Raw genomic sequence first — 14,732 nt, 5'->3', positions numbered from 1 at the left:
TTTAAAGCTTTGTTATGTCCTATTGTGATTAGGACTCATTTAAAAATGCACTTGTAAAAAAAATAATTATATGAAAATCAACAACATTTTCCAAAAATATAAAACACGGAGGGGATTTTTTAGTGAACCTCATGCCTTCAACTTGCATTTTTCCTTTCATAAATATGTTTATTTAAAAAAACAGTAACAAATACAATCATGATAAATACAAAACAATACATCCCTAATGGTGCAAACGCTTTTTTTAATTTTTTTTTTTATTATTCACTCACAATTAAGTGTCTTGTTCCAAGATGAACTCATAAATATTTGGTAGAACACTAAGCACGTATAGGAAACTGCAAATAAACTGAGATTTGTATGGTGGGTTTTTTTTTTGTTTTTTTTTTGTATTGGAAACTTTTCCAGAAATGTATTATCCTTAAAATGAACCATTATAACAATGATAAAAAGTGCCAGTGTCGGTGATAAGGACAGACATGCTCAGGGAGGCTAAACCAGATCATCTCCCCTCAAATCAAGTCTTTCAGAACCCTCCAGGATTAAGAAACCTTCGGGAGAGTGGGACACCGGGAACCTTGAAAAGATGCATCATTGGGTGGTCAATACCACAGACAATGTTCGTCTCTATGCAGAGCTACTGCAAAGCAGCATGAAAACTTGTGAAAAATGTTTGGTAACCTGTCTGGAATGTGCTCATAAATTTCTGTACAGTGGAGCTTTTGTCACTTGCAATAACTTATTGTAGTATCTAGTATATAACTATGACCAGCCTCACAATGCAAGGACAGCAATGACCCTCACACTGATGAGACCCAAAAGGTCAAAAAGCTGTGATTAGGTTTGCTGACCATGCACATCTGTAACCCAGGCTTGGCTGTGAAAGCTGTATGAAACCGCAGACATCATCTTAAATAAATAAGAATTTAAACAAATGACACACTAGGAGTGCTAATTTGCATATTATGACCATGAACCACTGGCTGCAATGGAAGATCGGTGTGATTATGGGGTACAGCAGGGTTGGGGATCTGTCTGCAATGCGAATGTGCTTATAAGTGTTCTTTATCATCATGGGAAAGTCCTGATTTTAAACAGTGAGACTATTGTAATCTATGAGATTTCACATGGTTACAATGAGTGAGAGTTGACAGGTCTGATAACATGGCCCACCAGAGTTTTATGTTTATATACACGAAAGGCTGGAATCTGATATTTTGTTCTGCCAATGGGGCCTTTTTCAGGGTGATACGTTCATCACTAAGAAATGTAAAACATGATTTGAAGATGATTTAGTAAAGCGGTTCCGAACCTTTTTTAGTTGACGTATCCCTTGGTCTTACAGTGAGACTTCACCTACCCCCGCTCAATGGGGACTTTAACTATGTGTAATCTGCAGTATATTTATTTAAAAAAACACGCATGAACATAAAGCCATACTGCACATATGAATCCTGGTACGGCTCTTTAAGATTATAAAATCGCTGGGCGAAGTAAGAATTAAACCCTTGAAAAATAGTACGAACTAAAAATTTTCAATGTACATCTTCAATTTGTGTGTGTGTGTATATATATATATATATATATATATATATATATATATATATATATATATATATATATATATATATATATACACACACACACAATTGAACATAGGTTCTTCCCAAAATGAAAGGTAAAAGTCAGTGATTGCCCGCGAGAAACCTCTGAGCACAGAGCATTACATCTGTCGGGCTAGGAGATTAGGGCAGTGATTGATTCAGGTGGAGGTACTAAGAGATACCTGATGTAGTCCTGGAGCGACCAGAGCGCTACCGTGCGACTCACAGCACCAGCTCACTGCAGTGATGTCTGACCGGAAGTGAGATAACAGGAGTAGGGAGAAATACGAGAGATCTGGTTTCCATGCGCATGCGTGTTTTGGAACTGTAAAACCCAGGCAACTTAAAATGGTCAAGACATTTTATTAGACTCTTTCGACCTAAACGTATGTTAGACAATGTATGATATACTGTATCTCTTATACCCCCTGATGAGGCTTCACGTACCCCCTGGTTCATAACAACTGATTTCATAATTGATTTGACCTATAATTTGTCTCATATGGAAATACTTTGGTTCTCATGTTAATGGTTTCATATTATATGCTGTACCCATAACCAAGTGAGCATCTGTACAGCTAGTGATGCTCATAATAAAGCAGTGAGCTGTCAAGGTCAAACTCTTCCTTGTCAGAGAGTTCAGCATTGCCGGGACTTGATGCAACTCCAGTACACATCCAACTTGTTTTCTTCTTTAATGGATAAAATGCCATTAATTAAGTTGTGTGACCATTTTTAAACACATGGCATTTCCTTTCCAGATGCTGAAACATATGTTTATATTCCGTTAACATCCTCCACTGAACATTACTAACATTACTAACATAATAGTTTGCTTTTATTGAAGTCAAAATTCAGGAGAACTGCAGACTCTTCCAGGGTGACTTGACTGTCCTGTTCCATTTTTAACGCCTTGAGTGCCAGAGTTGCTTTGCAATTCACTGCAGGCCCATTCAGCGTTTAACCAATATCAAGAAGAAAGGAGGTTGGTTATTGTATGTTATATATAAAATTGCAACAAAAATGATCAGATACTGTATGCTGGTCAAACCCCTAGCACTGGATGAAATATATATCAAGATGAAGAAAACACAGATTAACACATTATTTCCATGTCCTACAAAGGGACAGAAACCATAGCAAGGGGTTAATCTAGCCGAAGGAGAAAGTTATGCCCCATTAAATAATAGTGTGCTAAATAAGGGACTTTAAGCCTTTTCTGTTCCTTTTCTATGACACCCACAAGTATGAAGGGGCAAGGTTCATATGGTTCCAGTAATCTGTTCAGTCTTTCTAGGAATATTGCTTATAAATTAAAAATGGCATTTTGTATAATCCTTAAAAAGCAGTGAACATCAAAGAAAACAAAATAAGAGTTGTACAGTGCGGGAGGTTGACAATAAATGTAATTGTTGCTTAATTGGCAAGTTGCAATTATTCAAGTGAGTCATTGATTTTTTTTTGCGAGGAAGACAAAACCGCTATTTCAGTGTGGTTGCCATGTTGCTGATTCTTGCACTGACATTCTGCCTTATCCATTGTTTTTACATATCTCTTTACGTAGCATTTTGAGAAGTATTTGAAAAGGAGGTACATTAGCTCGCTGACGTTTAGCAAAATACAAAGGATTGAGGTCACCAACACAACGTACAGGAATATCTTCTTCTCTGTAGGTTTAGAGATATAGCAATCAACAATATTGGGACAAGGCTCCATGTCGCATTTCACCATACGCGGCACGTTGAAACCATCATATAACTTGTAGAACAACACGAGGAAGCCGAATTCAAACATGGTTTTGCAGAGGAGGCTAAAGACGTACGTGCACCATAAACCACCGTCCATGCTCCCAGGGTTATCGTACAGCTTCCTGTTGTGCCTCTTCTCTCTGCTTTCTCGGTAAGCAACATGTAGAACAACAAGAAGTGATGGAGTGGACACCATAATTAGCTGTAAGGCCCAGAGCCTCAACTGGGAGATGGGAAAGAAGTGGTCAAAGCAGACGTTTTCACAGCCGGGCTGTCGGACGTTGCACTCGAACTCTTTCTGCTCATCTTTCCATACATTTTCTGCAGCCACCACATATACCAGCACTCGGAATATAAACACAACAGAAAGCCAGATCCTTCCGATGCTTGTGGAGTATGTATTGACTCCACTCAGAATATCACGTAGGAATGTCCAGCTCATCTCACAGCCAGGAGAAGTTCTGTGAAAACAATCAAACAAACTATTTATCTCTTGGAAAAATACTGCACATTTTCTGTGATTTAAGATAGCCATAAAAATTTCTAACAAAATTGTAAATTGTAAAAGAACAAAAATGTCAGTTTACACTCCTTCAAATGGATGGTAAAAAAAAACCTGTGAAAAGATATGACCGTATTTGACCGATCTTATAGGGCGAACCTGAATATAAGTAGACCCCTTAATTTTAGTAGTAGCTGGAAAGAAAAAAGTTTACACACACACACACAGCGTCTCTGCCACAAGCAACATGGCTGCTTCAGGTCCCCAAGGTGGAGCTTCCTCCGTTTTACCTTCCTACATCCAACTGCTAATTGGCTCGCAAAGTGGGCGGGCCCAGTTATAAGGCGAGTATGCACTTTACAACTTAACTTTATTGAAAAAACCAACGCCTTCTAATCAGGCAGAACCGGTATTTCATTCAATGACATTTTGTGATGACTGACAGAAGCATAATAAGCTATATTTACTCAGCAGTTTTCTTCCTTGAGACACCTTCCAGCTCAGGAAGACTGCTTGTAGCTCATATAAGTCAATAGGCTGTAAGGTGTCTTCAAGAGCCATAAAAGTTAGAAAAGCACACATCAGTGTATATATACCCTTGGGTAATAAGTATAGAAGAAATAAGTCAAAACCAATGTGGCTAAATAAACAGGTAGGGGAGGAAATGGAAAAGAAGAGGAAGGTGTTTAGATTCTTTAAGTCAGAAGAGACGGAGACATCGTATCAGAATTATAAGGAATGTAATAAAAATTGCAAAAGGGCAATCAAATTAGCAAAAATGGATAATGATAAAAGGGTTGCAATAGAAAGTAAGATCAAGCCTAAAACGTCCTTGTGACGTGGGGTGCTATTGTATTTCTGGGTTGCACCCTGAAGATACGGTCCACATAATGGGAACATGTATATAAATGTATTATTGCTGTGGTCCCCCCATGAATGATGTCCCTGCCAGTTCTTTTGTGTTTGTATTGTACTATTTGTGGGCTAAATCGGATTGGACCCCTTCCCTCAATAACTGGAGTTATAACTCTGGAACCGCTGGGGCTAGCAACTAGTTTCTGGTACCGCCACCTTGCTAGAAGGGGCGAAACTTTGTGGGGAAAAACCCAGGGTCTCGGGGAACCCCTTCATGGTAATCAAAAAATGAGTCTTTTGCTGAAAAGAATCAGTATCATATCCCTACCTCAGAAACACCCCAGGGAATAGAGTGCCAGCAGTTCACACTTACCTCAGCCAGATCTAAAGAGGCCAGAAAAACCCTTTGATGCGCGCAGACATTCTAGCATCTCTCTGAAGTTTGAGGTATAAGTGAAAGCCCCAAACTGTTCCTGTGTGTCTTAGAACAGCTCAGCCTGTCTCAAGTCGTCTCTGAACCCGGTTCTTGAGGGGACTGTATCTGTATACCGTGTGGGGTGTACTGTGAGTCTCTTGTGGGAGACTAAGTTCCTGGGTCCTGGTTGCAGTAGGACTGAGTCGACAATCGGAACTAAACCCCCGTCTGTCTGAGAGGTCCGGTTCCATATGCTCTGGTGCGTCCTGAGCCAAGAAACCAAGCAAAAGAAACAAAGCCAAGCAACCAAAGTCTTTTTGAAGAATTTTTCCAGGGATCAGCTTCTGTCTACCGCAGAGAGTTGATACTCTTTACCCCTTACAAGAACTAACCAGTTGAGGTCGGTCCCCGGACTAGTGGGACAGCCTCTACCGGTAATTGCGCCAAAGACACAGACTGTTTTTATCTACAGTACCGACACACTTTATTGCAGTGTGGTCGGTACCGCAAGCCGGGAGATTTCCCGGCTTGCTAGTGGCCGCCCCTCGGCGTGCCGCGCGTCATAGACGCGCGGTCACGCGTCTTCGGGAGCGTGCGCCCCCTGCACGCACGTCCAGGGGCTCCCCGAGGGAGCCCTGGTGTCCCGCGATCGCGGGACAGCGGCAGGGGGTTCCGGGGGACCCGGCGGACCCGGCAGCGGTAGGGAGAGCGCCCCGATCGGAGGGCGCTCTTCCGCTGCTTCGGCGCGCGCCCGTCACACTCGGGCGCGCGCCAGGCTACTGCTGCGGCCAAGAACGGGCAAATGCTCGAATAAACTTGGCCGCAGCAGTATTGTGTGCCCGCTCTCCAAGCGGCCCCCAGGACTTTGCTGTACCACATAACGGACTGTTTCCCCAACCAGGAAACAGAGGGATTATTGCGGCTACCCCTGGCACCACCTCCGGCTAACCGTGGGGAGAAATCCAATCCTTTCCCAGGTTAGAGGTGGGTCACAAAGTGGATAATGTGTGTTTTGGGTATGTTTGTATGCTTCTATTCCTTGCAAATAAACATAGCTCCTTGAACACCGTGTTTTGGGTTGGCGATCCAAACGAACTTGCGGGGTCTGCTCAGTACCATTACGTGACAGTTCTTTAAGTACCTTAATAACAAAAAAAAATTAAAAAGAAAATATTGCACCCTTTCAGTTTGAGGTGGGCAGACAGATTATTGGAGATAAGGAAATAGCAGAGGTAGTAAACATATTCTTTGCCTCTGTGATTACCAGGGAAGAATCTATTGCAATAGAAGTGCTGTAGGAGGAAGCCACTACCTCTATATTAACAAACTAATAAAATTTAAGTAAATAAGTTCTGAGAGGAGTACCTAAGGATCAGTACTGGGACCCCTGCTCTTTAACTTGTTTATTAATGACCTTGAGGTTGGCATCGAGAGCAAAGTCTCCATCTTTGCTGATGATACTAAATTGTGTAAGGTAATAGAATCAGAGCAGGATGTAATTTCTCTTCAGAAGGACTTGGAGAGACTGGAAACTTGGGCAGGTAAATGGCAGATGAGGTTTAATACAGATAAATGTAAGGTTATGCCTTTGGGATGCAATAAACAGGCGACTTACAAATTAAATGGGGATAAATTAGGGGACTCCTTGATGGAGAATGATTTAGGAGTGCTTGTAGACAGCAGGCCTAGCAATAGTGCCCAAAGTCATGCAGTGGCTGCAAAGACAAACAAGATCTTATCTAGCATTAAACGGGCAATGGATGGAAGGGAAGTAAACATAATTATGCCCCTTTATAAAGCATTAGTAAGACCACACCTTGAATATGGAATACAATTTTGGGCACCACTCCTTAGAAAACACATTATGGAACTAGAGAGAGTGCAGAGAAGAAACACCAAATTAATAAAGGGGATTGATAATCTGATTTATGAGAAGAGGCTAGAGAAATTAGATTTGTTTACATTAGAACAGGTGTCTAAGAGGGGATATGATAACTATATACAAATGTATTTGGGGACAGTACAAGGAGCTTTCAAAATAATTATTCATCACAAGGGCAGTCCAAAGGACACAGGGTCATCCCTCAATGTTGAATGAAAGGAGATTTCACCAGCAACAAAGGAAATGTATGTTTTTTTTGTTTTTGTTTTTTTTCCAGTAAGGACAGTTAAAATGTGGAATTCATTACCCATGGAGACGGTGATGGCAGATACAATAGATATGTTCAAAAAAAGTTGTACATCTTTTTAGAAGGGAAGGTATACAGGGATATACCAAATAAGTAAACATGGGAAGGATGTTGATCCAGGGAGTCATCTGATTGCCAATTCCTTGAATCAGGAAGGAATTTATTTTTCCCCTTATGAGATATCATTGGATGATGTGTCACTGCGGTTTTTTGTTTGCCTTCCTCTGGATCAATATACTGTAAGTACGGTTATAGGATAAAGTATCTGTCTAAATTTAGCATAATGTAGCGCACCTGTAGGTTGAACTTGATGGACATATGTCTTTTTTCAACCTCATCCACTGTGTAACTATGTAAGATCTTATGGCAGAAAACTGCTTGATAAATATGGGAACAAACTATGTGTACTAGGAGTACTACTCCTTGATAAAGCACTGTGTTGTGTGAAATGCATAGGAGGGTCCACACCTCCTTGTTTGTCATGTGTGATCGTCAATAAATATTTTTCTATTTTTATATACCTGTCTCCCTGGGCAGTGCGCTGCTTTGTGCATTTTTTTGCATATTTTGTTCCTGTTTGGATTTGAATCTGCGGCTGGACACGCCCACAAAGAATCCAGTTGGCTCTAGAAGTGGGTAAGATACTTGGAAGATTTATTTCATCTACATGGACTGCCATCACTGAATTTGGTGATTTTTGGACTTTTATTACACAGCTATCTCCAATGAGGTGCAGCGAAGTGCATCTTTTCTGTTACCTTCAGGAGGGTTATGCAATATTGAATTTGTTCACTCACCTAGTAGTATACCCACTCCATAGTTGAGCCATATCTGCGTTAATTACTTACGGATAGAAGATAACATTCCAGGACTGTTGGAGTAACCCATTATCCTCAATTGGTAAATATGGGCCAATATTGTTCAAAATCTTTTACCCTTAAAAGTTCAGTGGCAGCAACATTTTTGGTCAAACTCTCTCTTTCTAAACACATATACCATGCTACTTTTCGTCTGTCAAAATTCAAAGTTCAATTGAAAATTTTATTTTAGACTTTGATGTTTTTAGGGGGGTGAACTCCTCACAAACACGTGTGAAAGTTCGAAGTTTGCAAAAAGGGTCATTTTTGCTTATTCAAAAAGTCAAGTGAAAATGTCACACATCTCTAACCATGATGCCTACTGGCCTTACATTTGAAAGTCTCTATCAGGGCGTTTTGAGATTAAATTGTAGGTGACAGATCAGTAGTGATGGATTTGTGGGAGATTCCTAAATGTTCAAATGGACATGCTGATAATAATTTTCAAGTAAGCAGCAAACAAATGGTACAAATCCAAGAGTCTCCCTCATAAATTGGGATAGTCGGACACTGTGCAAATTTTCTATTCATAGATACATTTTATAATAATGTCCTTCCTCATCCCTAGCCAGATGAGCTTTAAAATATTTAAAGTATGCTAAGAAAAAGTGCAAATGTGGAGGGCTTCTGTATCATTAAAGATTTGCATTCATCGTGAGCTACTATCTTCTGCCCTTATGCAGGCTTCCCCCAAATTTATGAACTGCCAAACATACAAAAGGCTCCATGTTACGTAAGTGCGGTGAAGAGGTTATTCCTGGGATCTGTTCTGGAAATGTACCTGTTTTTTTGCTTCCACTTTAATGTGTGGTTGTTCTTACTCACGTAATTAATTCCTACAGGGGGGAAAACCCTAATGTTAAGTGTACGTACATTGCACAAACGGCACCTTTGTGTTTTCTATTCATGAACTATGTATTCCTCTGCCAAATTATTTGAATGTGGACAGGGCATGACTTTCTGCCAGAAGCAGAGATTAATCAGAAGTTATTATACCCACATAAAGCCTTTTCCTACATGAAGAACCTGCAGCACATTGCTTTGCTGCTTCCTTTAACACAGCTCATTTCTAACTATAAGAACATTTTCTTAACATGAAATAAACACAATAACTTCTACATGAGACTTCTAGTGTACCAACCAGTACAGGGAGAGAAGTGTTATATCTTGCTGCCCGAGTAATAGAACTAGCCCTCTGTTGGCAATCAGACCATGAAGAAATAGGTCATCTTTGGTCTTCAAGGGGACATCTACACTGCCATCAATTTGAGCAATCAACTAATAGTGGCTCAGTCCCTGCTAATTTTAGTGACAACTATACAGCACTGGGCACTTGCATAGGCTTATCAGCACATATTCATAGCCTATAGGATGAATATACTACCAGTTACCACTTTCTGTGACACTAGCAAGCTATGAAGAGGGTGATCTTCTGATATATGGGGCCCAATATCTAGGAAACTAAAAAAGAGCACTATCTGTCATATTCTTATTTCCCATAAGCTCTTCAACCTTCCCTTAATCCTCAAAGTGAAAAGATTGCTATGGACCCATCATATCCCACACACAATGTCATTTTTCACCCCCCACGCCTATTGCTTTGCAGCCCTAGGTAGTGTTTAAAAATAAACAAATGAGGTTTAACCATATGCAAAATCTAATTTTGCATTGGGCGTGACAGGTGTTTACCCATTCATTCCAGTGTCTTGTTACTATCAGTCTGACTACTCTGTGCTTGAGATGGCCCTGCACATTTTAATAGATCTAGTTCTACAGGTATCATGCAGCTTATTTTAATGTTACCTCACAGTGACTGTTTGGACTGCATTACAGTGCTTGGTCACCAGGTAATTAACTCCATTGTTAGAAGGGGCTGCTATTGTTCTAAAATACTGTGTAAGTTCTTCCAACACGGAGATGAGTACTGGGACCTGCTAATCGCAAGGAAAGTGCCGTCACGTTGCACGCATTATTCACACTAGCCTTTTCACACCTGTGTATTTTATGGTGAAAAGAAAATTATTCAACAGAATACATATCCAGATTGTGCAGAGTAGCCCACAATGGGGTACAAGAAGTTCCTCTTGTGTCAAATTTGTTAGCTCATTTTCAACATTTGATGCTAACCTGTTTTATAGATACACAGATGTATGTTACAGGCAGTTTGACTCCCAAGGAAGTAAAAGAAAAAAGAAAATGGCCGCTGCCATCCACACACATTAAAACAACAGAGGTTGTCATGGTAACAACTGTGGCAGGGAAATAATAATTATTATTAATTAATAATTAATTATTATTTAATTTTTTTTAAACAGGTACAAACTCAGCAAAAACTTAAGTTAAAAAAATGAACGGTTAGGAATAAACTAACAGTTTATGTTCAGACTTAATTTTTTTCTGGGGGAAATGCTGCTTTAATGTAATGTCACAACACCCATTTACGACCCTAACTGGGGTAACCGTGACTGATTTGTTACATAACTGTGAAATTATTGCACTTAGGGCCTGAAACATTGACAGTAATTTGCTGAAGAGCAATATACGCTCTGAGGTGGGTATGTATCAAACTGTGATCGTTTCCCTAAACAGGCGTTTCTGTACATTATTGTCCGATCAGCACTGCCACAGTTTAATAAATAACCCCCGAATTAAATAATTGCTAGAAATTGATGGCGGCTAATGCATTTTAGTGAGATAACGCGTTCCTTTGCATCCATATCTATGTTTGTGTTTTTCAGGAGAATATTATATTTAGTGAGGCCCAAGGCACTGGCAGAGCTCACTCCTGGTCTGTTGCATCCTGACTTGTGGGAATGTGCTATCTTTAGCAGGATTCTGCCTCACCGGAGAATTGTACATTATGCTGCTAAGTGCTGGCGACGAGCCATAGGTGGTTTCCTACAGTTACTGAGAACGAGAGAGTTTATTCTGATGATATGCCGGCGCTTCCAGAATTGTTTATTTTCTGTTTTTGCGTTTCCTTTTATTCTATTGCTTTACTTATTTGTTTGTCAGAGGGAGAATCTTTTACTCCAATTTTCGGCTTTCCCATTAAAAGCAGGAAAATGAAATGCAATACATCGTTGCTAGCACCTGTGACAAATGTAGGAAACTTTTGTCTCAAGTTTGATCTATTATGTGGTTACCAACACAGGTTCCAGAATGTGATATTTATGTAAATATGCCCTGTTTTAAAACCTCAAAAGATATGGACATTGATACATAACATTACATAACATTAATACATGGGCATCAAATAAGTCCCCCCTCTGCTCCCCCCCCCCCCCTAATCAGTTTGTATTATTTGCATTACTCCACTCTCAAGGCAGGTCAAAATCAACAAAAAATTACTACATTTTTTAAATGATTCTAAATCCTGTTATTCCCAATTCCCTCCATTTTAGTAAAGCTAACATTGTATTGATTAATTTATCATTAAAACAAAAGTAGTAATTTAAAAAAAATGTACATACATGTAACTGTTACATAAGCCTATAATATATATTATCTTTAACTGTGCATACAATGTATTGTATATAATGTATAACCCTTTTCACTCACTGTAACTATGTATTTGTAACCATGTATTTGTCATCATAACTCTGTGCTCAGGACATACTTGAAAACGAGAGGTAACTCTCAATGTATTGCTTCCTGGTAAAACATTTTATAAATAAAATATATAAATATTGCTCAGCCACTTGTTAGTATGCTACATGACTTATCTGACCCTTTACAACATGCGATAGAATTAGCACATTTGACCATTTTTCTTATCAATTGGATGACCACATGAATCAACAGGAGAAGTGGCAGATTTCATATAACCATGTTTACAGTAACATAGCAACCTGTGATTTGCAAGTGCGCAAACAAGTGAATAACACAACAGAACTCCAACCATTTCTATCTGACTTGTTAATGACACAAGTTAGTGTGCATGCACATGTATTTCCAACTCTCATGTCTTAACTAGAGATCAATATAAATCTGTATTCGTTGTTGACGTTGAGTCCCGAGACTGGCAAAAATGTAAATGCTGGATTTACTGTCACCCTGTACGTATGATTCAAGCTATACCTCTAACCACCTGTGTTTATCTTGGGATGAAAAGAAAAATCATTCCACAAGGTTTCCGAGAGTCGGCAAACCATCAACGTTAAGAAAAATATATTTGCAAATCTATTTGAGAACGATTAGCAATATTGCTATGCTGCTGCTGATTAACACACAAGGCATGAAATCATGCTACACGTAATCTTATGCATGAATTAATCTCTTTATCATATTGAAAAACGCAATAACTTACCGGTGATGCCACTGGAGATGAAAAGTCAACAGCTAGGTAGAAGCATTAAAAATGCATGTTAATGTCCTTTCCTCTGAAGAGCTACTGTATCACTATGAGAGCATTACCAAAGCAGCCCTGCTGTCTCCAAGGTAGAAGTGTAAGCTGAACAGGTGTAACCTGATCCTGTGCTGCTATTACTCAGATGAGAACACCCTTGAGCCACCAGTGTTTACAATAAACGACACAAAGAACCTGAAATGCAGTATCCATCTGTGACCTTAGTTAGATCATATTTAATGCAATAAAAAGGACTCAAGAAAGTGGGATTAGAAAGTAGGAAGCAATAGATTGATATAGGAAAAGCAAGGAATAAGTACTGTAACTCCATGTTACTAATCCTATGAGTGAGAATTTCCCAAGCCTTTTCTTTAGTTTCAGACATTACTGATCTTGAGTATATTTCCTGATGGTATCAGATACAAAATTGTGAATTTTGTTATTGTAAAAAAAAAAAAAAAGGTGTTATGTATTTGGAGGGTCATACATAAATAAGTTAAATATGGTGAAAATATTTTTTTCCCTTGTATTTGTTTTTTCAATATCTTTGTGATCTGATGAGAGAAGGTTAGCTACAGGAACGTGTCAATGAAAAGGATGCTGACATTTTCTCTAATGTATTCCGGAAGACTAATGCAGCTGTGGTCTTGAAGTTTCATATTTGTCCCATTGGAAATAATATGGAAAGTCATTGCATTACCTATCCCTCAACCCCTGAGTGTCCACCTCTTTATTAATAAAACACACACATGAGCTTGGGAGAATCAGGTCGTAGCTTTATTAAACCTTAACACAATAACCAAACTTCAGTACCCTGCTAAGTTACTCCGTCACCATCCATAAACTTGAGGGATACCCTCGGCTTGTAATTATTTGCCAAGTGACAGCCCAAACCACTTGGCCGTGGACAACACCACCACTGGAAGGTCACTGCCATACCGACTGCCGAAGCCAAGGGTGACTCTGCCTTCCCCAAATAACTACTGGAGGTACCTTTGATCTCCCCCCAAGGAGCCCTTCAGGGTCCCTTCCCCCTCTAACACCTTCCCACAAAGCTGCAACAAGAAATAACACAGCAAAACAAATCGCAATAATCACATAAACAGGTGGGACTTCTCACAGGTCTGGATTCAAAGAGGTATGCAAATTCTCTATAACTTAGCCCCTTCCTTACTCCTCCCCCCTAAACTCCAACTTGCAACAATAAGCTCTCCCCCACCCCATGTCGGGCAGTCATGTTGTCCTTTGCCCAGAGGATCTTATAGTGGGGACAGTGCCTTTTATAGTGAGGATCCCAATTATATGGCCAATGGATACACGCAGGTACCACATAGGGAGACACAGACACGCCTCAGCGAGCCATATGCAGAGAGTCCCCGGGTGTCAGTAGATCAGTAGGTCAGTATGAAGCTGACCTAGCCCGAATGGGCTGGGGGTGCGGCCTCACTGAACATGATTGGCCACAGGAGCGGCCAGGGGGCGGTGTGGGGGAGGGGCCTCAGGGACCAAGCCTGCTGCCAGGAGCAAGCTCGCGCCTCCTCGGTCATCCAATACTACAGAATGATTTCTTTTAAAAACCCATAAGATTTCACATGTTTTGTTGCTCTAAGGACTTGATGTGTAGGAATTACTAAGGCATACTATGGGGCACACATGTTATTAGAATGTAACACATTTCTTAAGATTAAAAAAAAACCATTGGTGATGACTACAGCACTATTCGTGGTTTAAAAACATTGATACTCCTATGGTTTATGAATGTATCCACAATTTAAAAGATGCATTGTTTCATTTCTTTCTTACTATTGCAACACCAGGCTGATCATAACACAAAGAGGCCAAGAAAAATAACCACATGGTTTAACTAAAATAGGACCTGCCTCCTTTTATCGATTTTTTTGTTTTTGTTTTGAATGCAGCCTTAATTCATTTATTTAATTAATTTCTAGAATCTCAGGGACCCCACACACGTCCCCAAAGCCCTATGACCGGGCAGGGGTAGAAAATAAAGTCATGGATATCCGAGATCAGTTTCTGTTATTGAGGACAAAAAAGTGAATGCAATTGAATTACCAGTGAGGATTTGCTCGATTTTCATAATTTAGCTGGATATCTACAGTCATATGGTACCTTGCTACAACATGAGAGACAGATGTTAAATTGGTGTAGGGTATGAGTCAAAAATGTTGTTGGGGAAATCATCGGACCTACTCA

General features: G+C 39.9%; 1 protein-coding gene across 1 annotated transcript; it reads right to left on the bottom strand.

Moving 5' to 3' along the window:
* Positions 1-363: 363 nt before the first annotated feature.
* GJB7 (gap junction protein beta 7) lies at positions 364-12,632 on the bottom strand. The gene is made up of 2 exons (XM_075597859.1): positions 12,480-12,632; positions 364-3,813 (listed from the first exon to the last, which is right to left on the bottom strand). Exon 2 carries the CDS (start codon positions 3,792-3,794, stop codon positions 3,039-3,041), a length of 756 nt encoding a protein of 251 aa, XP_075453974.1. The 5' UTR covers positions 3,795-3,813; positions 12,480-12,632; the 3' UTR covers positions 364-3,038.
* Positions 12,633-14,732: the final 2,100 nt, after the last annotated feature.

This window comes from Ascaphus truei, chromosome 4, assembly GCF_040206685.1.
Source record: "Ascaphus truei isolate aAscTru1 chromosome 4, aAscTru1.hap1, whole genome shotgun sequence".
Lineage (NCBI taxonomy): Eukaryota > Metazoa > Chordata > Amphibia > Anura > Ascaphidae > Ascaphus > Ascaphus truei.
This window is presented reverse-complemented; position numbering and strand designations above follow the sequence as displayed.

Excerpts from the sequence above, each read along its gene's own strand:
- GJB7 (XM_075597859.1), bottom strand. The coding sequence starts at position 3,794 with ATGAGCTGGACATTCCTACGTGATATTCTGAGTGGAGTCAATACATAC.